Source organism: Solanum stenotomum, chromosome 6 (genome assembly GCF_019186545.1).
Source record: "Solanum stenotomum isolate F172 chromosome 6, ASM1918654v1, whole genome shotgun sequence".
Lineage (NCBI taxonomy): Eukaryota > Viridiplantae > Streptophyta > Magnoliopsida > Solanales > Solanaceae > Solanum > Solanum stenotomum.
The window spans coordinates 31,293,698-31,320,205 of NC_064287.1; the positions used below are offsets into that span (position 1 = coordinate 31,293,698).

At 36.6% G+C, this 26,508-nt stretch overlaps 2 protein-coding genes across 2 annotated transcripts in view; one reads left to right on the top strand and one right to left on the bottom strand.

The window, feature by feature from the left end:
* The window catches only part of LOC125868656 (uncharacterized), a 9,944-nt gene extending 8,960 nt beyond the window's left edge, over positions 1–984 (top strand). The window contains exons 4-5 of the mRNA XM_049549257.1: positions 216–335; positions 428–984. Of these exons, the coding sequence (XP_049405214.1) occupies positions 216–335; positions 428–742 (435 nt within the window). The 3' untranslated portion in view covers positions 743–984. The remainder of the gene's footprint in view (positions 1–215; positions 336–427) is intronic.
* An 11,209-nt stretch (positions 985–12,193) lies between these two features.
* Positions 12,194–26,234, bottom strand: LOC125868657 (FRIGIDA-like protein 5). The gene is made up of 6 exons (XM_049549258.1): positions 24,745–26,234; positions 19,267–19,442; positions 18,408–19,182; positions 17,812–18,309; positions 13,430–13,605; positions 12,194–13,352 (listed from the first exon to the last, which is right to left on the bottom strand). The coding sequence occupies exons 1-6, from the start codon at positions 26,051–26,053 to the stop codon at positions 12,591–12,593; spliced, it is 3,696 nt and encodes a 1,231-aa protein (XP_049405215.1). The 5' UTR covers positions 26,054–26,234; the 3' UTR covers positions 12,194–12,590.
* Between the last annotated feature and the right edge of the window lie 274 nt (positions 26,235–26,508).

Consider the following 26,508-nt stretch of genomic DNA (forward strand, 5'->3'; position numbering starts at 1 on the left):
TGAATTGGGTCAGTATTGGAAAACAGACAAGTTTAAGGCAATATCAGATCAAGCCAAAATGGCTAGAGGCAGTCTTAAAGGTGGCTCGTTGCACACCGGAGGTGCAAAGACGGTTGGAACAATTGCACGAGAGATGGTAAGTTCTAATTCAAACTTTTAAATAAATAATTAGTTGATACATATATATCGTTATAAATTTCAGTTTTTATTTATAGGAAAAAGAATTGGGACGCACTACCATTGAACCAGAGGTTTTCAAAAAGACTCATGTCAGGAAGAAAGAAAATAAGTCAGATCCGGATGTGTGGGTGGAGGAAAGGGCCGAACGAACTTTTGTAAGTTATTTAATATGAAAAATATATATCAATAGTGAATATATTTATGATATGTATATATATTGATGTCAATATTTATATTTAATATGCAGAATGACTTTCATAAGTACGTCGCTGAGAATCTAGATAGTTCGGTTCAATTGACACCTGAACTGTCCACTCAGATTTGGAAAGAAAAAGTGGTAGGGGGGACACATAAGGGTAGATGTTATGGTCTAGGCTCTCGCAACGATGTTAGACGCCTTCAGTCAGGCTTAGAAGGTATTGGATCGTCACGTCAAGCTGAGGCACTTGACGGTGTTCAGATTGCTGCTATGTCGGATCAAATAACTAAACTTACAGCGGCACTAGCAAAGTCGGAGTGGAAAAGAGTAGCTGAACAACAAAGCATGAGTGAGACCGTTTAGCAAATCAAAGAACAAGTGATGAACCTCGCTCGTCGACCTACTACTTCGGCTTCCGATGACACCGACGACGAGAGTGATGAGGATGATTATGTAGATCTCACTCCCTAGTTTAGATCTCTGGACATTTATGAACTTTTTGAAATTTTAAAACGAATTTTAAAAGACTTTATAAGTCTTTAATTTATGATTTAAATACTTTTGAATGTTATTTTAAGTTTGTTATTTTATGTTTTGTTTAGACTGTTTATAATTGTGTGTGTTTGATTGGGCTGAATAGTGTAGAATTGAATTGAATTGAATTTGCAGGTGGGCAGCAGAAGCTGAGATCTGCTACTGTCAAAAATATTGCAGAAAAAGCGACGGACAGCGTGGTTTAGTACGTCGCTTTTTTGAGTTTTAATTTTTATAAAAACCCAGAAAAGCGACGGACAGCGTGGTTTTTTCCGTCGCTTTTTTAGGTTTTTAAAAAAAATTCCATAAAAGCGACGGACAGCGTGTATTTTTCCGTCGCTTTTTTGGGTTTTTAAAAATAAAATTTCTAGAAAAGCGACGGACAGTGTCCTTTTATCCGTCGCTTTTCTGGGATTTTCAAAAAATAAATTTCCAGAAAAGCGACGGACAGCATCGCCCTTTAGAAATTTAAAAAAAATGAAAATTAAAATAAAGCGACGGACTCCGTCGCTTTTAAAAAAAAATTCAAAAAAAAAATAGTCGAAAAGCGACTCAGTCCGTCGCTAAAAGAGACGCAGTCCGTCGCTAAAAGAGACGCAGTCCGTCTCTAAATGCGACGCAGTCCGTCGATTTTTTAGCGACGCAGTTCGTCGCCTTTTGAAAAACGACGTTGTCCGTCGCTTTTTAGCGACGCAGTCCGTCACTTTTTGAAAAGCGACGAGCTAAAAAGCGACGGAAGTGACTGTGTCGCTTTTCCGTCAATTTTGACCAAAAAAGCGACGCAGTCCGTCGCTTTTGGCCGTCATTTTTTGACAATTTTTCAGTAGTGTTTATGCATCATATCAACAACTATGTATTATTATTATTATTAGACTTTTAACAAACAACAAAATAAAACGAGAATTTTTTTTTTTCTTAAAAACAACATGCAACGCTCAAATTCATATGAGCCTTGTAAGGCTCATTGGCGGGTTGAGCCTTACAAGGCTCATAGGAATTTGAGCCTTGTAAGGCTCATTGGAATTTCAGCCTTGTTTTACAAAACCTAATTTAAACGGTGTTAAAAATTGTTTCCCTTTTGGTTTCATAATTAATTGAGTTACCCTTTGGAATTTTCGAAAAGATTTGTTGCCCTTTTGATTTCGGACTCCTGATTACATGATTCATTTTTTGAAGTATCCTAAATATAAGATTTGATGTGACAGTATTTATTAAGTTTTTTATCAAGTAATTAATTGATTTACAAACATAGTTTTAGAAATATTAAAAAATATCTAAAATCAAAAACCATCTTCTTCTTTTTTCATGTAGATAAATATCCAGCTGGACAACCCAATGCTTAATTCTACCAGTTTCTATGTTGTTCCAAAAGAATTTAGCAAAATTTTTGTGTAAGTCTATTATTACACATTTGAGAGGAACAATTGCTACAAAAATCTGAATAGAAATACTTAGTATTGCACTATAAATTAATGTAACTTTACCATCAAGAGATAACATCTTCTCTTTCCAAATTTAAACTTTATCCTTAACATTCTTAATGAGCTCATTATCATTACTCTTCCTCTTTTTTGGCATGAGTGATAGCACACTCTAAATAAGCGATTGAGAATTAACATCAAAAAAAATTTGTACATCTATTAATCAAACCTTCTGACTTTTTATTAATTAGTCTTCTAATGCATGTACCAAACATTTCTTATTTTATCAATCAGTTGCCTAAATTGAGACTTGTATTTGACTCAAAATCTTCATAATTCTTTTGATCGATTGCTCATGTGTTGCTACAAAAATTATAGTGTCATTTGCAACAGCCAAATGATTCAGAGTTGGACTCCATTTAGACATATTATATTTCAAAAGTTTCTCATCATCAAACAAAGAATTCGAAGCTCTGGATAAAATTTTAGCACTAAGAATAATAGTGCAGGGGATAAAGGATCTCTCTATTTTACCCCTCTTGTGGAATAAAAGAACCATGAATATTGTTGGTAAATTTTAGTAGTATGAGTTATTATAAAGCAGAGCAGTCAAGAAGAATATTGGTAGAAGAACATTTTTATTGATGTCTTCAGATTACATTTATAAGACTGAATGAAAAACAGAAAGCAGTAAACCCACTACTAGCATATTCCTAACTCACTAACTTACTCCTAAATAATAGGAATAGATGGCTAACAACTAATTGACTAAGTCTTATCTAATATAAAGCAGTAAAAGTAAAATTAACTGCAGTTGAAAAAGCAAATTCATAACACTCCTCCTTGCTTTGGAAACTGCAAACTCCAATTTTCTGTCTGAGAAGCTGAAACTTGCTGACGGGTAAAGGCATAGTGAATATATCAGCCTATTGTTCTTCCATCTTGCAGTAGACAAGAGGTATATCTCCATCTTTTTGCACTTCTCTCAAGAAAAAGAACTTGATTTTGAAGTGCTTAGTTCTTCCATGAAACACAGGATTGTGAGATATAGCTATTGCTGCTTCATTATCCACGAACACTTTGATGCTTCCAGTCGGTTCCATATGCAAATCAACCAGAATTTTCTTCAGCCACAATGCTTGATTTACTGCTGCTGCAGCTGCCACAAACTCAGTTTCGGCAGTAGATTGAGCTAAAATATCTTGTTCCTTTCAACTCCATGAGAAAATTCCAGAACCAAGACTAAAACAGTACCCTGATATCACGACCCGGGAGCACCCCCTAGTCGTAACCGGCGTACTCGACCTCGAAGAGGTCTAATACAAGCCTCTTAGCATTCATTCATCGCATAGACACCAAAACCATAAGGAATTAAAAACTTTCTTCACACACGAAGATACTTTCAATAAATAGCAAGCGGAAGACTTTCTAGACTTTATACAATATGTCTCAAAACCATCTAATACTTGAATATAACATTGGGACTAAGCCCACTCAAAACTTAAGCAAATACTAGAGAGACATAAAAAGAACATGTTGGTTATTGCCCTCGAATCTATGAGGACTCACCAAGTCTTCATCTTCAACTCTTAAAAACCTATCAAGTAGCCATGACATATCACCATCTCCAAATCCCTACACTTTAGTCAAAAAGCGAAAGAAAGGGGTTAGCACAATTAAGTACTAAGTATGGAGACCATGCAAGAAAATATGCACAACGGACATTTACAAGAAATGTATGCTTTCATGTCCTTTGATAAAACCTTTCCTTTACAAGTATAAGAGACATAATACAAGTCAACATTAACATATTAGACCATAGCCAACCATACATATACTTAACATAAATCCATATACAACCCATGCTTAACTTTAGAAGGACACATGTCATTTCATTACCATAGGACCTCTACCTAATATAACCTTAAGACACACTTGAGTGAGACAAGAAGTGACCGCCCACACAATCCTCTTCAAGCACACTTAAGTGTTCCCCAAGATTACCTTAGATAAGGACTTTATAGGCAAAGTGCATAATCATACCCGATAGATAGCATATTAATGAGATGATATGTATAATGATGCTTACATAAAATAAATCATATTTAGTGGGGCATAGTACATGTGTGGTGAGTGACCATCAATATAGTATTTCCAAGGCCTACCACCCCCTTGGAGAGGCGAAAGAGGTACAAACCCCTCAATGTGGTTACCCGGGCCTACCACCCCCCGAGCTAGGGACCAAGGTACAAACCCCTCGATATGGTTATACGGGCCTACTACCCCCCGTACTAGGCAACCAAGGTACCAACCCCTCGATATGGTTATACGGGCCTACTACCCCCCGTACTAGGCAACCAAGGTACCAACCCCTCGATATGGTTATACGGGCCTACTACCCCCCGTACTAGGCAACCAAGGTACCAACCCCTCGATATGGTTATACGGGCCTACTACCCCCCGTACTAGGCTTGGTCGACTCACAACACTTATATAGAGAAAACAATATACATGTGTCCATTTCATCATCATTTCAGTAATTATATAACCATCCGATTCATAGGACGTACATTGGACCTTCCATTTCCTAAGAATTCTATAAATGGGCATTTTATCAAACACAAGGTGGGCTATTGTTCATGTAAATGAAATCTTGTATTTCAAGAATACTAAGTCCAACCAATTCCAAAATCCATATAAATCAGCCCACCAACAACATACATATATATCAACCTTCATAATTTGATCATGGAAGCATGAAAACCATAAACATCACATAATAATTCCATTTCATGATAATATGCAAAATAGACCATAATAGGATGTGTAGTAGTAATTCCATAATTCAAGAGTTCATAAATAATCATAAGGACCCATAAACTTGAAGTAGAAATAGAGGATAAATGGTTGGACTTGTGGAAAGGAAGGTTTCCACAATCAAACCCACATACCTCAACTTGTTCACGAGTATATCAACCTTAGAAATACAATTACATAACTTATTTAACTTCTATTAGCTCAGTAATGTTGACGTAAAATAGGATCATCATCATAAGTAAGCCTAGCATGTACAAATACAACTATGCTCCCAAAACAGTGAATCTGGCCAGCCTAGTACCTCATGTTGCATCTTAGATTTGAAAAGGAAAATGGCAGAACTAGACTTTATAACCTTCATGAAAGATGTAGATACATCTCTTAGGGTTGCAAACAAACAAGGATCACCGCAAAATATATTTTGTACAAAAAGATATAGTCAAGACACTAGCCGCTGGTCATGCAGGATTTCAATTCTCGGAATCTGGGCAGAACTTGCCCTATGTTGCGTCCCATATTTCGTATCCATAACAGTTAAATTAGAATTTTACATAAACATAAAAGTTGTAGGTATACGAGTTAGCTTTCCAAATCATATTTATTCACTGCAAACTAAGTTCTAGAGCAAGAGATATGCCTAAAATACCAAACACTATCCAGCTCAAAAACAGGTTTCGTCACTTACATCCGAAAGGAATGCCATATCCTATCGATTCATATTCAACAAAGCTTCTAATGTATCAAGAAGAGGCACCTAAGTCTACCAAGTCAAGACACACATCACATTATAAAGATCCTTCACATTCCATCATCATCACATATGAACAATAATAGAGGACACACTTTCAATCACAATACAATAACACTTTAAACAAGATCACCTTGAGATCACATGAACACCTTTATATTCACAACATGATTGCCTTTACTTCATTTGATTCTCATTCAAGTCCTTCACATCACATTCACATATATGATATCATGTCAACACTTCAATTCCTCATATAATGCCTCCAAGGCCATAAACACAATACATTCAATAAGTAAACACCTCCACCATAAGTGGATCACACATCAATCTATCACAATTCTATATCAATTCTACCTTAACAATGAAGTTAGGTCCACTTACCCTTTTTCCCAAGCCACAATCACCATTCCTCAACTCTCCAACAATTCACAATAGATAAGCATAGATAATAATAGAAGTCAACTATTCAACTCAATCCAAGCATACTTCCATCATCATTCAATCATAAATAATAAACCCACTTCATAAGCCAACTTTAGGAAACTTGCCAAGACATGGGTTCATGGAAATTTCTTTCTTAAAACCATCAATAGACACCATTAATAACGTAAATCATCAAAAAAAATCATTTAATGCAAGAACCCATGCTTAGAATCGAAATTAGGATTTTTGTGTTTTTGGAAGAACTTTGAATCATTTGAATTGAGCTCCTTGAAAGGAAGAATAATCAAGGATAAAGGATCCCCATACCTCTAAGTTGAAAACCCACGAGAATTGAAGAAGAAAGAACTCAAAATCTTCAATCCTAGCTCCAACTTCTTCTTCTTCTTCTTCCCCTCTTCTTCTCTTCTTCACTCAAGAACCCTAACTCTTACTCTTTTAAAATGGAACAAAAATGATCCACAATCAGCCTAACACAATAATATAACCTCAAAAGAAAAGATTTGTGAAAAGACCAAAATGCCCTTAAATTTCCGGACGGACTCCTTGCCAACTGCCCAACTTTCAAAGGGCATAACTCGCTCATACGAACTCGGAATCGAGCAAACTCGGTGGCGTTGGAAAGATCGTTCCAAGGGCTTTCCAAACATAACTGGAACTACTCCTGGATCATCCTGAGCTAGGAGTTATGACTGCTCAAAGTTGGCCAAAAACTCACTGATTTCCCACACTTAACCAAATTTCCAGGTTCTGAACTTTTTCCAAAAGTGACTACTTCCAATTTCAAGCTACTTCATATTCATTTTAAATTGTCGGATGTAACACAATTAAAACGAAATTACATAAAAACCCCTCATAGAACCTCATTATAAAGTCAACACAAAGTCATAGGCTCTTGCTTAACCTATTATTTTCCGAGTCGTTACACCTGAAGTACTCTTTGCATCATTCTCGAAACCTCCCCAATCACTGTCGAAATACCCACAAAGCTTCACAGGTTGACTCTTCTGAAACTTGACTCCATAGGTGATGGTTCCTTTGATGCATCGCACAACTCTTTTGGTTGCCTGCAAATGTACTTCATTAGGACAATGCATGAATGCATGAATCTTGATAAAACACTTACAACATACAATATATCGGGTCTTGCTGTTGTAAGATACATTAAACACCCAATGAAACTTCTGAAGTATGTCTTATCCACCTTTTCGGCTCCATCATCTTTACGTAGTTTCTCTTTTTGGTTCATGGGAGTACTAATCTCTTTGCAATTTTCCATTTTGAATTTCTTGAGAATTTCCTTTGCATACTTTTTCTGGCAAACGAAAAACTCATTTTTTCCTTGTGTAATCTCCATTCCAAGGAAATATGTCATAAGACCAAGATCAGACATTTCAAAAGCTTGCATCATATCTTGCTTGAACTCATCAATTAGCTTTTCACTGCTTCCTGTATTCAAAAGGTCATCCACATAAAGAGAAACAACAAGAATCTTACTGCTATTATGTTTAACATACAGTGTGAATTCTGAAAGACTCTTTTCGAAATCAAGATCGAGCAAATAATCATTTATTCGACTATACTAAGCTCTTGGTGCCTGTTTTAAGCCATAAAGAGCTTTATGTAGTCGATAGACTTTATCTTCCTTTCCATCTATAACAAACCCTTCAGGTTGTTCAACATAAATTCTTCTTCAAGAATGCCAATAAGAAATGCTGATTTGACATCCATCTGATGCACTTTCTAGCCACGTTGTGCAGAAACAGTTATAAGCAATCTGATCGTGTCAAGCCTAGCAACTGGAGCAAAGGTGTCAGAAAAATCTACACCAAAAATCTGCGCATAACCCTTAACTACAAGCCTTGCTTTATGCTTGTTGATTGAACCATCAACATTTAGCTTGGTTCGGAACACCCACTTTACCCCAAATACTTGTCTGCCTTGAGGTTTATCAACAAGCTGTCACATATAAAAAAAATTCGATCATAAACAACTCCTCCTCCATTGTATTTCTCCACTTGGGGTCCTTGAGAGCATCTTTAGGGTTAGCAGGTTCACGAATCGTAACATTGCATCTCTCATATATATCATAGAGCAATCGAGTTCCCCTAACTGGTGGATCATCGTCCCTTTCATTTAACCATGAGCTTGTTTTCTGGACGGAATTCCTTGAGTCATCCCAATCACATTCTTCATTCTCCATGAAGTGGACATCTTTGTTGATAACTATCTTCTCACCTTCAGGTTGAAAGATTTTGTATGCTTTTGAAACATTACTGTACCCAATAAAAATGCCCGGGGCAGCCTTCTTATCTAGTTTATCCCGTTTGACCTGAGGTACATGGGTAAAACAAAGACAACCAAACACTTTAAGAAAATGCAGCGGAGGCTTGTATCCATACCATGCTTCAAAAGGAGTTTGATATTTCACAGCTTTTGAAGGAAGTCGATTTTGTAGGAACACAACTGTATTTGCTGCCTCTGCCCAAAACCTCTTTAGCAAAATTTTTTCGTGCAACATACATCTTGCCATCTCCATGATAAATCTGTTTCTTCTCTCACTAACTTCATTTTTTTCTGGAGTATAAGGAGTAGTAAGTTGACATTCAATCCCTGCTTCTTCACAAAATAGACCAAATTGATGAGACATGTACTCCTTGCCATTGTCAGATCGTAAAATCTAAATTTTGTAGCAACTTTCATTTTCCAACTTCGCTTTCAACTTCCAAAAAATGCTCTTGACCTCCGATTTGTACTTTAAAAAATAAAAAAATAAATCCAGCACATTCGGGTCAGATCATCAATTAAAATAACATAATAAAGACTACCTTTAAGTGAAGGAGTCCTTTGGGGTCCTCCAATATCGGTGTGAACCAGCTGCAACTTTCTTGTTGCTCTCCAAGTTGCCTTTGGGAATGGAAGTCTACTTTGTTTTCCAAATTGACAAGCCCGATAATTTTTAGAACTCACTCCCAGTTTAAAAAGGTTCTCGACTATCACCAATTCTTGTATTTTGAGAAGCCCTTGATAATGATAGTGTCCGAGTCTCTTATTCCATAACTTGGAAGCATTTTCTTTTGCTGAATACACCACTTGTTCTTCCTCCAATGGATTTAATGAGAAGCTTCTGCCTCTCATTTTGACTTTAAACAAGTCATGTCCTGAGGCTTCCTTGATCAAGCAAGTTTATCTTCGAAATACATTTTGAAACCTTTTTCTAACAATTGACAAACACTTACCAAGTTCTGATCTAAATCTGGTACATAAAGAATATCGAAAATTGCTTTAGTACCTGATTGTGTTTCAATTGTAATAGTTCCCATTCCTTTTGCCGGAATATAACCGCCATGACCTATTCTGACTTTCATAACTCCAATAGGCTTCAAGTCTTCAAAGAGCTCTTTTCATGAGTCATATGGTTCGTGCATCCGCTATCAATCAACCAAGCCTCAGTTGAAACATTGCTTGCAAAACACGATGCCACAAAAGAGTTGATCTTCTTCCTGTTCATTAACAACATGGGCATCTGCGTCTTGCTGCTGCAATTTATTCTTGCAGATAATTGCTTCATGCCCGAGTTGGTTGCACTTACTGCATTTAGCATCCGGCCTTTTCCAACACTTATACGGCGTGTGCCCATTCTTTCCACAATGCTTACAAGGAGGATAGTTTCCTGTAAAGCTACCTACTTTGCTTTTGTTGTTGTAGCGAGCTACTCCTTCTCCATTTGTTGGCTGGTTCTTCTTATTGTTTTTCTTTTTGTATCTTCCAGTCTCTTCATGTTTGGACGCCAATGCTCCCTCTCTCATCCCCTCTTGTCTCATAACCCTTCTTTGTTCTTGAGCCTGCAAGGAATTCAATAATTCCGCCAAAGTAATTTTTGATAGATCCTTGGTGTTCTCCAAAGTGGTAATGGTGGCTTCAAATCTTTCAGGTACAGTAACCAGAATCTTTTCAACAATACGGGAGTATTTAAACTCGGAACCAAGTAATCTTACTCAATTTTCTATGCTCATAAGCCTGTCAGAGTATTCTTTGATTGTTTTCGATTCTTTCATCTTCTGTAACTCAAAGTCTCTAATAAGATTTAGCACTTGCATACCTTTGATATGATCATCTCCTTCATATTCTGCCTTGAGATAATCCTAGTGGTTTTCGCTAAATTTAGAGACATGATACGAGTGAAAATTGTTGAAGAGACTGCTGAAAAAAGACATGCATTTGCCTTAGATTTTTTGATTTTCTTGTCCTTGTGATTTTTGAGTTGAGCCATTGTTGGGTTTTCGGGTAGCGGAAGAACTTCACTGTCTTCCTCGATTGCCTCCCAAAGATCTAAAGTTTCGAGATAAGCTTCCATCCTCACTGCCCACATGTGAAAATTTTCACCATTGAAGACAGGAGATGCCATTACCGAGAAACTTGAGTTTTCTTCCATTTTTAATCTTTTGCTGTTTCTGCTTGTGATGCTTGAGTCACTTGAAACAATCACTCACAGAAATACCCACAGTCCCGCAAGATAAAAAAGCTCTAGATACCAATTGTTGGTAAATTTTAGTAGTATGAGTTACTAGAAAGCAGAGAAGTCAAGAAGAATATTGGTAGAAGAACATTTTTATTGATGTCTTCAGATTACATTTATAAGACTGAATGAAAAACAGAAAGCGGTAAACCCACTAGTAGCATATTCCTAACTCACTATTTTACTCCTAAATAATAGGAATAGATGACTGACAACTAATTGACTAAGTCTTATCTAATATAAAACAGTAAAAGTAAAATTAACTGCAGTTGAAAAAGAAAATTCCTAACAAATATCAGTTATTTGCTATAAGCCACCAGATAATATCATTAAATACTTCTGAAAAATTTCGTCTTTTGAAGAACTTTCATCAAATAGAATCAAGATATCCTATCATAAGCCTTTATCGTATCAAGCTTAATAATGACATTGGCTTGTTTCCCCTTTATTGTTGTCTTAAGCAATTTTTTGAGTGAGTAAAAGATTTTCAATCATATTTCTCCCCTTCACAAAGCCTAATTTATTGGCAGAGATTAATCTTGATACCATCAACTTCAATCTATCATGAACAACTCTAGAGATGCCTTATTTATAAAGTTACTCATTCTAATAGATTTGAGATTTGGAAAAGAGTGAATGATAGATTTCTTAGCTAGTAAAACCAGATTAGTATGAGTAAAGGATTTGAGAAATGTAAAACAAAGAAAAAATCATGAACAGACTTTTATAAATCTGTCCCTAATATATCCCAACAACTTTGGTTAAAAAGGCCTATGAAACCATTATAATCACTTGCACCATCTCCACTCAAATTGAAAACAACTCTTTTAACCTCTTTTAATATATAGGCATAACACCAAAGATACGTTTATTGACTAATTTAAGTCCAAAAAGAATTATATTTCATCAAATTTATTTTAAAATTAATTGAATTCAATGACCTACTTATTCGTGATACTTAAATATTCTATTATATTCAACATAGACTCACTTCATTAAAGAAATATGTTAGCTTTCAAAGGACAGAAAAATCCATCCACATTTTGAAGATCTTTCCATCCAACAGCATTTAAGAATTTTTTTTTCTTTTAGTGAAGTCTTTTAGTTAATAAAAAATTATTTGGTAGCTAGGTAAGAAATAAATTATTCATATAACTTGTACGATGTTTGATATGTAGATAGGAAATAAGTTATTTATGTATTAAATTAATATTATATTATGTTGACAATTTAGAAACCCGCATAACTAAAATACATGTATAAGTTATGAGGCATATTACTTTATGCGTGGAATAACTAATACATATATATATAACTAATCCCTACATAAAATAATGTGTAGATTGAGTTGCAACTTAACCCTACATACTAATACATGCATAACTCTAACTAGCTACCAAACGACCCTTAAGAGTTTGGAACGGATAATAAGAGGGGTTTATCTGCAACAAAGATTGTGGCACACTTACAACAGGTAGAACATTTTAGTTAGCCTCAGTTTAACAAGGTTCTACCACTACAGACCAGTTGCTATTGGATTCCCCCTTTACTCAAGTCGTCTAGGGACGGGACCCCAAATATAAAGGAGGTGAGATTTGTTATGTATCAAAGGCAGTACATAATGGGCTTAGCAATGGGGTGTTGCAGAAGCCCCTGGCTGGGCCGTCCCTAAAATAGTTACTGATCTTTTTTGTATAAATAAAGAGAAGAATTGAATAGAGTTGCTACCTAACTCTTCTTACTAGGTCCTATTTCACTTTTCCCTGAGCTGGGCAAAGAATTCATCAGCTTGTTAAGTAGCTCCTGAAGATTTGGCATCAGATTTCCCCCAGGATGATAAAATGGGTCCATTTGGGGCGACAGGGATTGTGGCACACTATAATCAATCACGGAGTGATCACTATGGCTCCTCAACTTTCCACTATCAGCTGCATGACACGATGCTTGTACTGGAAGGTCCGTTTCTCTAGTTTCAACCTTGGCGTCATCATAAGCATGTGAACTACCAATTAGCTGGGAAGATGGTTGTCCAGAATCACAAATCTGGTCATCTGAAGGCTGAGAAAACACATCGTTTGAGTAGTTTGGTGATTGAGCATCTGCAGATGTGGGTTGAGAAGATGATTGCACATCAGATGACAGAGAAGCATTGCAAATGATAGACTCTTGACCAACTTCTGTCCGCATTGGTAACTGGCAGAAGCGCTTAAGTTTTCGCTGTTGCTGTTGGGACTCATGTACAGTAACACCTTCAGTAGCTGAGACAAGACGCTTTTTTGTGGCAGCAAGAGAAATTGGAGCGCAGAGAATTCCTACATCTCTGTCTTTGCCTGAGTGTTGGTTTGGGATCCTTAGGTCTGGCATCTGCCTTTGAAGCTTCGCAATACGAGCTCGAAGAAGGTCAGGTGAGTATTCTGATTGAAGGCTGTGACGCAGAACGCATTTAATTGCAGCTCTCAATGCAGATATTTCACGATTTATAGCCTTTTCCTGTGAGCAAGCTTGATACATTATGAGCACAGAACCAAAACTTGATAGTTCAAGATATAAAAGAGAAGAGTACTTACTTTGGCCTCACGAGAACTGAGTCCCTTATCATGTATTTTCTTGGCCAGCTCTTCTGCATTTAGCACATAGTCCTTAAGGAGAGGCACAGGTGGAAACAAGTGAACACGTTTATACACATAGATGTACCTAATAGCCAGCAGCCATTGTTTTCTCATTATCAGCTTCTCAATAAAGCCTATAAAAAAAATTATATGAGAAGTCAGTTGTACAAAATGATTTTTGATAGTATAAGTGCGATTTTGGTAGAGGAAGATAATCTCCAACATCAATTTAAGTGTCAAGTAGAATGACAATAACAACAATAACATATCCAATGTAATCGCATAAGTGGTCTAGGGAGAGTGATGTGTACGTAGACCTTAACTACCTTTGTGAGGTAGAGAGGTTGTTTCTCATACACCCCCGACCCAAGTAAAGCATAGTAAAAAGGAAATATAGTAGTGAAGAAGCCATGATGAAAATAATAGATAAAATAATAGTAACCACAACAAATAATATGATAACTGAAGAAAAATTAAACAAAAGGTAATACAAAAGTAGAAGAATAAAATAGTAAGAGCGTAATAATAATAATAATAATAATAATAATAATAACAACTAAACAACGTTTGACTACCTACTAACCTTGTACCTTAATCCTCGACCTCCATATCCTCTTCTCTAGGATCAAGTCCTCGATAAGTTGCAGGTGTGTCATGTCCTTTCTAATCACCTCTCCCAACATTTCGTTGCCCAACTCTACCTCTCTTCAAACCCATCCATCACCTCCTCCTTGGGGCATCTTTGCATTTTTCTTCACATGTCCGAACTATCCCAACTTTGCTTTCCTCATCGTGTCCATCACCAAAGCNTACTCACTTATCACACTACCACTTCCATGAATCCCCCAGCTACCAGTTCCGCTACGAAAAATGGACCCTAAAATAGAATTAATTATATTCTCTATAGATAAAGTAAAAATAATTCAAGATAAGTTAGAATTATTATATAGTGAGGATCCTTTACAAGGATGGGAAAAACATAAAACCAAAGTAAAAATTGAGCTAATTGATAATAACAGTATAATAACCCAAAAACCATACACCCCCGACCCAAGTAAAGCATAGTAAAAAGGAAATATAGTAGTGAAGAAGCCATGATGAAAATAATAGATAAAATAATAGTAACCACAACAAATAATATGATAACTGAAGAAAAATTAAACAAAAGGTAATACAAAAGTAGAAGAATAAAATAGTAAGAGCGTAATAATAATAATAATAATAATAATAATAATAACAACTAAACAACGTTTGACTACCTACTAACCTTGTACCTTAATCCTCGACCTCCATATCCTCTTCTCTAGGATCAAGTCCTCGATAAGTTGCAGGTGTGTCATGTCCTTTCTAATCACCTCTCCCAACATTTCGTTGCCCAACTCTACCTCTCTTCAAACCCATCCATCACCTCCTCCTTGGGGCATCTTTGCATTTTTCTTCACATGTCCGAACTATCCCAACTTTGCTTTCCTCATCGTGTCCATCACCAAAGCCTCCCATCTTGTCACGAATATCTTCATTTCTAATCTTATCTCTCATAGTATTCTCACACATCCATCTCAACATCTTCATTTTCACTACTTTCATCGTCAGGATGTGCAAGTTCCTGACTAGTCAACACAACACCCTGTATAACATAGATGGTCTAACAACCACTTTATAAAACTTACCTTTTAAATCTTGCTGATACATTCGTATCAAACAAGATGCTGAATGTGAGTCTCAATCATCCACCTTGCTCCAACATGAGGTGTAACATCATCATCAATCTCTCCATTTCCTTGAATTATTGACCTAAGATACTTGATACTTTCTCTCTTGGAGATAACTTGTGTATCAATCCTCACTTCCATATCTACCTTGTGCGTCACGTCACTGAACGTGCACTCCAATTACTCTGTCTTAAACATGTTCAACCAAACCCTTCAAACTCCAAGGTCTGTCTCCAAAACTCTCGTCTATTGTTAACTTTGCCGAGTGTCTCATCAATTAATACTATGTATTTGCAAATAGCAAATATCATGGCCCTCCCTTTATTAGATTTGTTGATATGTTCATCCATCACCAAGGCAAAATAAAAATGGGCTAAGAGTTGATCTCTGGTTTAACCCTATCACGAATGGGAAGTGTTCCAAGTGTCCTTGCAGTGTCCTCATCCAAATCGTGGCTCCATTGTACATATCCTTAATCGTCCTAGTGTATGCCGTACGACTCCTATACATCCAAATATCTCCATAAACGCCCTTAGGGACTTTGTCATATGCTTTTTGTAAGTCAATGAACACCATATGTAAGTCCCTCTTCCTTTTCCTATACTACTCCGCCAATCTCATTATGAGATGAATGACTTTTGTAGTTGATCACCCAGACATGAATCCAACTTGATTCTCAAAAATAGACACACCCTCCTCAACCTCTTCTCCACCATTCTCTCTCAAACTTACATAGTATGGCTTAGCAACTTAATACCCCTATAGTAGTTACAATTATGAATATCACCATCGTTCTAGTACAACATAATCATTGTACTCCGCCTTCATTCTTCGGACATTTTTGACATCCTAAAAAGTTACATTAAACAACTCAATTAGCCCCTCCATACCTGCCTTCCTTGCACTCTTCCAAAATTCCACCAAAATCTCAGTTGGCCCAATCACCCTCCCCCTTCTCATCTTACGAATAACTTCCTTAACCTCCTAAATCTTTATACCCCTACAATACCCAAAATCTCGACAACTTTCAGAGTGCTCTAAATTACCCAACACTATTTTCTCCTTATTCGTTCAATAGTTTATGAAAATATGCATGTCATCTTCATCGATTGTGTGCCTCTTCCTCCAGTACATTGATTTCCTCATCTTTGATGCACTTCATTTGGTCCAGGTCTCGGACCCTTCTCTCACCTTTGGTGAGCCTATACAACTTCCTATCCCCGCCTTTGTCCTGTAGTTCTTCATACAAGCGCTCAAAGTTGTCATTTTAGCTGTTGTAACCTAACCTCGCTTCCTTATTTACCACCTAATACCTCTCTCTATTAACCCGCTTTTTTCCTCCTCGTCTTTGCTTTCCACCCATTTCATAAAAGCAGCCTTCTTGACTTTTACTTTCCCCGGGACCGCCCTATTCCACCACTAATCCCCTAGATCTACACCCATATTACCTCTCGAAACTCCCAACACCTCACTAGCTACTTTCCTAATGAAATTGGTTGTCCGATCCCACATACTGTTTGCATCCCCACTACTCCCCTAAGCCCCATCGCCATCAACTTCTCCCCCATCTCCTGAGCACTGGCAGTAGTCAAGCCACCCCATTTGATCCTCAGTAGATCATATAAACTTCTTTTCTTCCGCTTGCTCTTAGTCTCTAAATCCCTTGTCAAGAGCTTATGTTGAGTTGTAAGATACTCAGGAGGATAAACTTACAGTCCTTACACAGACTTCTATCACATTGTATGTCTACTAAAATGCCTACTCCATTCCTATTCCTCGAGCCTCCTGAGTACCACAAATTAAACCAGTCTACATCTAACCTTAGTTCCTACCTGTCAAGTAGATTGAGATGGAAAATAATTAGTTGTAGCATATATAGCTGGAGATTTTATGCTTCAGTGTATAGGAAAGATAAGGTAGATGAAATAAGTTCAGCACAAAGACCCATGTATCAACAGTAGCAGAGGCTAATGACACCCTCTATCCAAAATAATGAATGCTAATAGAAGATAGCACCTAAGGTCTCACAATAACCAAAAATTGTAAAATAAAAAATTAATACATATGCACACAAAAATGAACAGAATTCATCACCAATTAAAATTGATATCAAGTAACTATACTTTCTGCACTCTGATTAGAACTTCAGAAGGTTGCCCAAGTGTACTGCAAAGAATTAATGGAAAGGACAATGACAGACAACTAAAAAAGTTGCTCTGTGAAGGTCCAGTCAAAAGGTATCACTTTGTACTTCCAAATAAAGAAGACCATAATTGTGCATATTGTCGAAGATCCTCTTAGAACATCAATGCTAATCCAATACCTTTGATGAAATCATCCACTCTCTCCCAATAAAATTTGAAAGAACAAAAGATGATCAAACTATTTACCATAGACAAAACATCCAAAAAGGCCATAAGAACACAAAGTGGTCAATCAAAAGATAACAGTCATGCTCATGCTTTGTGAGAGCTGAATAAAGTTGAAAAATAGAAACCCAACATATAACCAGCAGCTAATATATCATGCTTGGTCTGTATGTGCATATGCATGAGAGAGGGAGAGGGAGGGAGGGAGGGAGGAAGGGAGAGAGAGAGAGAGAGAGAGAGAGAGAGAGAGAGAGCATACATGGGACCTTATCTCTTAACCCTAGGATTTTGAACAGATTAATTGCTCTTCTAGACTTGTAAACAATCTCCAATAGGCCTAGAAGCTCATCTGAATCATAAGAGGATGATAATTCAAAAGTAGCTATAAGTTGCAAAAAGCGTAGGACCTCTGAAGGATTCAGCTGTGATCCGGTCAATGTTTCATGCCACTCAACAGAAAGCACAAGTGCCTCTACTTTAACCTGTGGTGTTATTTCTGGAGAAACGTCTCTCAGATGCTCCAACAAATCAGAAAAACTCTTCATAACTAATGGGTCATATTTATACTTCCCCAAGTTGGCAGAACGACATTTCTGCAATGCATCCAAGACAAGCTTTGCAGGATCTGATACACAATGAATAAAACTTAAAGAACAACCAGAGATTAAATCGCATCCCCTGCCTTTCATTTCCACATTGTTGAAAAGAGGTTCAGTTTTAGAGGGATCAATAGATCTCTCAATCTGGGGACGTTCTCCTGAGAAGGTAAAATAGAACACACTATGTCATTAATATTCCACGACAATAAATAACACACAAGACTGGTCAGATTTGAATTCTTTCGAGAAGTCTTACCTGCAACACTGAGTACATAACAAATCTGATATGCATTATCATCCTGTACTGCAGTGTGGCACAAACTCTCAAGCTCATCTTTATTGAAGGCAGATGCCAAGCCGTAGGCACCCACTAGCAGCAGGAAACCCAAGATTGCCAGATGGTTTTCTGTTTCAGCTTTCATCTTTGCTTTCCAGTCAAATGCAAGCTTGCGAGCTTCCAATTTGGCTTCTGGTTTAAGTTTTGGTGAGAGTATCATTAATTGTTCCAGTAGAAGGATGCAACTTTTCCTGATAACACTAAGATCCAATAGAATTTCTTCACTATGAGGTTCTGGAGGATAAAATCCTTCAAGTGCTTCCAACACAAGCATCCCTGAGTCAGATGACAGTTTGAGAGCACTAGAGATTTCAATGCGCAACAACCCCTGCTCTTTCCAATGATTGTTTAGAAAACTCTGCAAGTTCTTTCCGCCCATGCTCACAAGGATGGAAGCCATAGCATCGGAATGACCTAACATGCAAGTAGAGGCCTTTCCAACGGATGAGGTATAACTGAGGGCCTTGGTATCAGCAGGAACAGATGGATTAGTTGATTCCATATGCTTCAGCTGAGTCTGCTGTGGTTTCTGAGCCTCAGAAATGATAGATGTGGTTACATGTGTCTTCTGCCTTGTGAGAGATTCTATATACTCTTCAAGCTGTGAGGGTGGGTATTGAGATTGAAGGTCGTGATCCATAATGCATTTGATAACAGCTCTAATAGAAGCTACACTCTGTTCAATGGATTCATTCTGTACACAAAAGAGAAGATCAAGCATTACAAAGAAAGATCTATCTAATGGGAAATAATCATGGTGGCAAAAGTAGTTAAAGACCTTTTCTTTGATTGAGCACACATCTGCATAACAGTGGCTGTCAGAAATCTGAATAGTTTGTTTCAAGTCGTCTTTCAGAATTGGTATTGGCCGGAAACTGTCCGCAAGCACAAAAGCATAAGCAAATTTAACAGCTTTAAGATGTTTTTGCTCGGCTATAAGGTTCTGGATGAAGCCTGTTATCAAAATGATTTTGTTAGAACATGAATAGATTTATACAGTCCTATTAGAATAGGAATAGGTTTATACAATCCTACTAGAATAGGAATAGGAATACAAATAGAAATAGGAATAGTAAATAGTATCCTACTTGGTAAAGGATTGTATTCTGGTGTCTATAAATAGGGTCTCAATGTAATAATGTAGAAACGACAACAATTCAATAATATTCTTCTCCTATATTTCTCACACAAAGCCTCTATGATCTTGGTAAATAATCAAAGAGCTTCCACTGCCGGCGAGCGGCTATTACTAATATATGTCGCCCGTCTGGCCAACAATTATGTTAGCAAAAGTTGGGTCACCGTGTATCTTTCATGTGATTATTTTCTCATATCTAATTTGTGTAGCATCGTGCCATCATTCCGATGACTACTTTCTTATATCTAATTTGTGTAGCATCGTGCCATTTTTCCGGTGACTACTTTTTCATTTCTGATTTGTGTAGCACCGTGCCATCATTCTGGTGACTACTTTTTCATATTTAATTTTTGTAGCACCATGTCATCCTTTCAGTGACTACCTTTTTTTGCATATCTTATTTGTGTAGCACTGTGTATCTCTCCGGACTACTTTTCATATTTAATTGTGTAGTACCGTGGATTTTTCCGAACTACTTTCTCATATCTGAGTTGCATAGAACCGTGTCTTTTCTGTCAGATTTGATTTGCGTAGTTCCATTCTTCTTTTCGGTGACTCCTCAAATCTGATTTGCGTAGGGTTGTGCCATCATTCCGACCCTACCCATATAATTTCTCTTTTTTTGTAGGATCATGTCATCATTCCGACCCTACCCATATTATTTCTCTTTTTCAATAGGGTCGTGTCATCAATCCGACCTTTCCTATATAATTTCTATTTTCTAGTTGGGTCGTGTCATCATTCCGACCCTACCCATATAATTTTATTTCTTAGATTGTGACCACTTTCAGCCATCAAATCTGATACTCCGGCGTATGAGCATGTTCCAGCCAATTTTTCGGTGACTTTCTTGTTTAATGTCGATCATCTATTGATTCCAACACGATCCATATACTTTATACTAGATTTTGAGCACTTTGTTGCTCGGGAGGAGTTCAGTAGCCTTGTATGTCGATTATGTAAGTCACTCTATGGTCATAAACAGTGTTTACAAGTTTAGTTTGGGAAGTTCAACATTGTATTCTATCACTCTGTGTTTTATCGACATTATGCATGAAATTCAGTATTTCATGAGAAGATTAAACACATTGAGATTGACTGACATTATGCAACAAATAGAGTATTTAATGAGAAGACAAGCACATTGAGATTGCCTGTCAATTTTGTGAAGTCGACTAATCAACTTGCACATATCTCACTAAGCCCCTCATCGGTCCTCGTATTACTTACATTTGTAACAAGCTAGGTACATGAATTGTATGCACTAGCTTGGGGGGAATGTTAGAACATGAATAGGTATATACAATCCTATTAGAATAGGAATAGGTTTATACAATACTACTAGAATAGGAATAGGTTTATACAATCCTATTTAAAATAGGAATAGGAATACAAATAGAAATAGGAATAGCAAATAGTATCCTACTTGGTAAAGGATTGTATTCTAGTGTCTATATATAGGGTCTCAATGTAATAATGTAGAAACGACAACAATTCAATAATATTCTTCTCCTATATTTCTCACAGATTTCATTGTCAAAATCCTTTCTGACTTTGAATAAATGGAATGACAGAAACCTACTCACATTTAATCTATCACCTGACAACATACCATTCTAGGAATATCCACAATGCAGCCATAAAATAGTTGAGAATGCCGAGAAATGTAAGGAAACGTATTTGATCAAACTTCTCAATATTTTCCAAATAAGGCATCTATTGTTTGAAGATGATAAAAATGTGATGTTAAGAGAATTCAACACCTCCAGAAGAATTGGCCACTTAAAGTCAAATCTTGGACAAACCATTCCTTTCTTTTTTCTATTAAGACAAGCCATTTCTTTTTCCCAGTCACAACATATTCTATTAGTTCCTTGCCATTTTGGAACAAGCTTTAGTGACCCCAGATCAATGCTAATAGTAAAAGAAACCTCACCACACTCCCACTATGGCAGTTTGCACACAAAATTTACATGAATATCTGCATTCAACCCTCCCTTTTGGTGTTACAGAGTAATGCAAGCTGTACCAAAATAGTGAAGTTTCACAAACGAACGCAATGCATCCCTTGGTTACCCTATGCTCTCGTAATCAGATACATAACATCAGACTATTTGATCAAACTGAAAATTAAGGTCTACTATCTTTTTTCTTCAGACTAGTAGCAAAAAAAATTTTATTAATCAAATGCCAAGAATTAATCAGCGATGGACAATGCAAAATCATTCCTTTACAATCATCACAGTTTTCTAATGACCTCACAAAGTCCTTCATATTTTGTTTATAATACAATCTATAAATTAAACCAGAAGGCCAACTAAGTAACATACTTTTTAAATGGGAAAAGTAAGACATGAACTTCAACATAAACACAGACGTGTTCCTTCCCCCAAAGAAAATCTGCTTCTTCACTTTTCATATACTCCAACATTTACAAGTTTTTATAGTTCTCCATATCTGCCTTAGATATTTCCTGATACTGTGGCCGTTCAAGCAACACTTTAAATTCTTTGACATCACACATTTAATGTGAAAATTGCATAATATATCGTATAGAAGTCCTGCCACAGGGCAATGACGGAAAAGGCTAAGATCATCGTCAGCTTCCTTTAAACACATGTAGCATCTACAACAGATCTGCATTCCTCTTCTTTGTATATTTCTAAGCTTCGCGAACCATTACACAGCAAAAGAAGAACACCTTGTACAGTGATTTAATTCCCCACACCATTTTCGAAGGCCATTTGCAATCCTATTCCTATTTGAAGACGGTACCTGAGAGAGAATTTACTTGTTCCAACCCAGTAACTTTGGCCCATCCGTTCAATTCCTAATCTTGACAGTCCTTTCAGAACCTAACCAACCAGAAATTCTTTGATCTACACTGTACTATAGTAGCCCCAGTGGTGGCTTCAAAAATAAAATCTAATATCTGAAATATTTGTCACTTGACAATTTAAGACACCAAAGTCCTTCAGTGCAGAAAACAATAAATACATATTTTTTTTGATAAAGTAGGAATTATTTAGCATGTATTATCTGAATTATACTACTTAATTAAACTTGAGTAATCCTCTTTCAAGTTTATATGAAATTGAAAAGATGTTAATCCCATTGCCAGATAATATGTTTAAAATTTAAACTAAGCTATATTATATGTACACTTACTTAAATTGTTTATGTATTGTACAAAAATTTGTTGCTAAATTCTAATATTTTATGCTCATATAGATGCCTCAGGCGATGGCGAGTCTCATCCCTTATCCTAATGAAGTAGCTGAAGAAACGGAATATCTAACATCCATATAATTAAGCTTTCCCAACCAGCTAACAATCCTTCCCGCGCTGATTAGATAAGACACTTAGAAGAAGAAAAGATGACACAAAGATGGTTACTGCAAGGTGATTTACAAAATACGTTTTTTTAGGTGGAAAAATGTTTTTGATTATAAAATTATTTTTTAATATTTATGCAAACAATTTAGCTTATATATTAACCACTTCCTGTGGGGATTAGAAGATTTTCTTTTCTTTTCTTTTGTTTATTTATTTATGTTTAGTTTTTGAATCTCTAGTGATCCTAGTAGGTACGAGGAGAGGTAGAGGTAGAGGTAGGCCGAAGAAATATTGGGAAAAGGTTATTAGATAGTAATGACACAACTTCAGGTTACCAAGGATATGATCTTAGATAGGAGGATGTAGAGGCCGCGTAATAGGGTAGAAGGTTAGTAGGTAGTGGAGTGTTGTCTTGCTTTCCGAGGGTTTAGGCTTGTTGGTGTTTGTCGTTGTACTAGTTGTATTATTGTAGTTCTTGCTTTTGATATCTATCAGTGTCTGTTGCTTATCGTGTTTCGATTATCTCACTATTTTGTTGTTCTTGTTCCTTTCTTGTAAGATTTGCTCTACTTCCCTCGTTAGTTGCTATGTTTTTTCCATTGTTTTCTTGTTCTTTGTACTTGGATTTACTGCACTTGAGCCGAGGGTCTTTCGGAAACAGCTTATCTACCTCCATGAGGTAGTGATAAGATTTCCATACACTCTACCCTTCCCAAACCCCATGTGTGGGATTTCACTAGGTATGTGTTGTCGTTGTTGGTAATCAGTCTTCAAACATCAAAAAGTTCGTTCCACTTAAAATTTCTAAAACATTTTATGTGACCATTTTACTCATGCATGATTTTCCTTATATGTTATTGAACATGTCTAAAATTTAATTAGTTGGTTTATTCAATCTGTTTGTCGAACCAGTTATCACACAATCCATAATCCTCAACAGAATAACATGCCACCTAAAACTCAAAACCCTTCAATGTACCATTATTACTGGCTCGACATCAAGAATCAAATAGAATACAATTTGTGATTAACAATCAATTAGAATTAAGCACTTCAATTCTGTTCATTATCTTGCATTACAGTTCAATCAGTGTTGTTGCAAAGTATTCTTGTTTCTTTTTCTTTTGGTGAATTTAGCTGCAAAATATTTAACTCGGAGTCCACCAAAAAGAACCTACAAAGACAAAAGAGCCTTGTATACTTGTCTATGTTTACTTTTCTTTCATTTTATGAATCTATTTTACAGTTCTATCTTTCTTACATGAATTCATCAGTCAATCTTCTATTACAAATTAACCTATTACTTTTTAAATTATATTTGTTATGAGGACATATAAATAATCAACCAGTCTCATCTCTTCTCATGCATTTATTTACCAGCCATCAGATACTTATAATGAAGGACTTATTTTTTTCAGTTAGTTGTTGAAAAGACATACTTTTCACTCAAGAGTTTAAGCTGCAAATCAAGTCAGCCTTAGATGCTAGTAATACAAACATACAAAAAAAAATTGAAACTGATGGATGCTAGTAATGCAACTACCGGTTGCATCAATAGCTATGTGCTTGATATTGCCGAGATAAAATCTAATTGATCATCAATATCCATCTGATTAAGTACAAGACCTTATCCTTTCACCATATTTCCTGTATTTATGTGAACAAAGATGCATAATCGGCAATACAGAAATTTTCTTACCTAGGGGTAGCCTAGGTTTGGCAAGAGAATATGCAGAGGGAATGCTACAAAAAGAATAACATATGAATATAATCTATACTTACAAGGGATCTTCTTGGTCAAACCAAGAAGATCACACAACTTTGATGACTTGTTATGCTCAGCTACGACAGCCAGCAGGTTCAGAAGCTCATCCGCATCAAAATCAGATGCCAGATTATAAGAAGCCAACAGATACAAGAAACCCAAGATCTCCAATTGGTCCCCAGTCATTTTAAACTTCCACTCACTTGCTAGTTTCATTGCTCTCTTACGGACAGTAGGTTGAATCTTCGGTGAGAATCTAATTAACTGCTCTAACACAAGAATGCAGGTCTTCCTGACAACAGTGCCCTCAAACTCTGTATCTCCCTTCATCATCGTCAAGTGGGGAGGATAGAACCCTTCCATTGCATCAAGCACCAACATTGCAGGGTTGCGAGACAAATGAAGGGACCTAAAAACATCATCAGACATTGAATCTGGCTTCTTCTCGTGCTCATTTAAGAATATCTGTAAAGCCTTCCCATCCATTGTCAGAACAAGTTTTATATCAGCAGAATCAGTAGAGATAGTATAAACTCTATCCACTTCTACATTGTCAATAGCCTCAGTCTTCTCAGGGGCATTACCAATAGTTTTCAGTTGCTTCTTTGTTTCCTCAAGCACTTTAAATTTAAACCGATCTTCCATTACCTCAACCTGTATTTCATTAAGTGCTATATCTTTCATTCTTTTCTTGAATAATCCTTGTTCTGTTTGGGTTTTTTCCTTTTCTTGTTGAAGCTCACCATTGACCAAATCCAGTCTCTTCTTCATAGAATCAAGTTCTTCTGACAGTTGCCTATTTCCCTCCCTTAATTGGAGTCTTTCCTTGAGTAAATTAGACTTCAGCTCCTGGAGTTCAAGTTTATTCTCCAGCTGCCTATGCTCAAATTTTATTTTGCCCAAAAGGCGTTCCCCCATCTTCTCTTGCTCATTCAGCTTCTTCTCTCTCAATTTCACAGTTTCATCAAACTCCTGTTTGGCCAAAATGAAGTCTTTCCGTTTGAGTTCCAAATCCCTGATTTCTCTGTCTCGAAATGCACAAAATTCTTCCATTTTTCCCTCAACTTCTTTCCGTTTCTGCTCCACAGATTCCCTGATCAAGTTAAGTTTCTGAGAACTATCAACCACTGATTCTTGTACTGAACTCAAGTGCTTCTCCCTGACCTCCAGTTCATTGAAGCATTGTTGGAAACATTTTGTGGTCAAGTCAGAATCCTCTTCAAAACTCTTCCATTCCTGCATTAACATCAACATTGATTTTCTTATACCCTTCTTCACCAACTCATTTTTTTGCATAACCTCAGATATCTTCTCCAGTACAGCCATAAACAGTGTTTTATTCGCTTATAGAATATTAAGAAGAGCAAGCAAATGAGACAAACCAGGCTTCACCCACAAGTTTTTTCTTGAACCTATAAAGCAGCGTTAAGAAAATGATAAGAGGTAAAGCACATGAATAACAAGGGAAATGCAATGGAGTAAGAGAAAAGGCCAGGAGTGAAAGCTAAGAGGACAAAGTAAGTAACCAGGGAGTGAATACCCATCTCCAGAAAAACCTGCATTCTGGAAAGCAGTCTCAATTGTGATGGAGAACCCTAGTACTCAAATATGCAGCTACATTTTCGGTTCTTAACAAAATTTAACTAACAGGTTACTGTCTAATTTTGAGATTACTCGGTCGAGGCCAGAAGCATTGGTTGTTCAACTGCTGAGTTTTCAAGTTTTGTTCAAATTCTAGAGATTAAAATCGTGCTTTACTTTTGTATCAACAGTTGGCACAT

What these genes read in the sequence shown, in the direction of transcription:
- LOC125868657 (XM_049549258.1), bottom strand. Translation starts at nt 26,053, where the DNA reads ATGGCTGTACTGGAGAAGATATCTGAGGTTATGCAAAAAAATGAGTTG. An exon ending in TTTGACCAAGAAGATCCCTT is followed by an intron (nt 19,443 to 24,744) that starts GTAAGTATAGAT and finishes TTTTGATAACAG; the next exon opens with GCTTCATCCAGAACCTTATA. An exon ending in TCAGTTCTCGTGAGGCCAAA is followed by an intron (nt 13,353 to 13,429) that starts GTAAGTACTCTT and finishes GCTTGCTCACAG; the next exon opens with GAAAAGGCTATAAATCGTGA.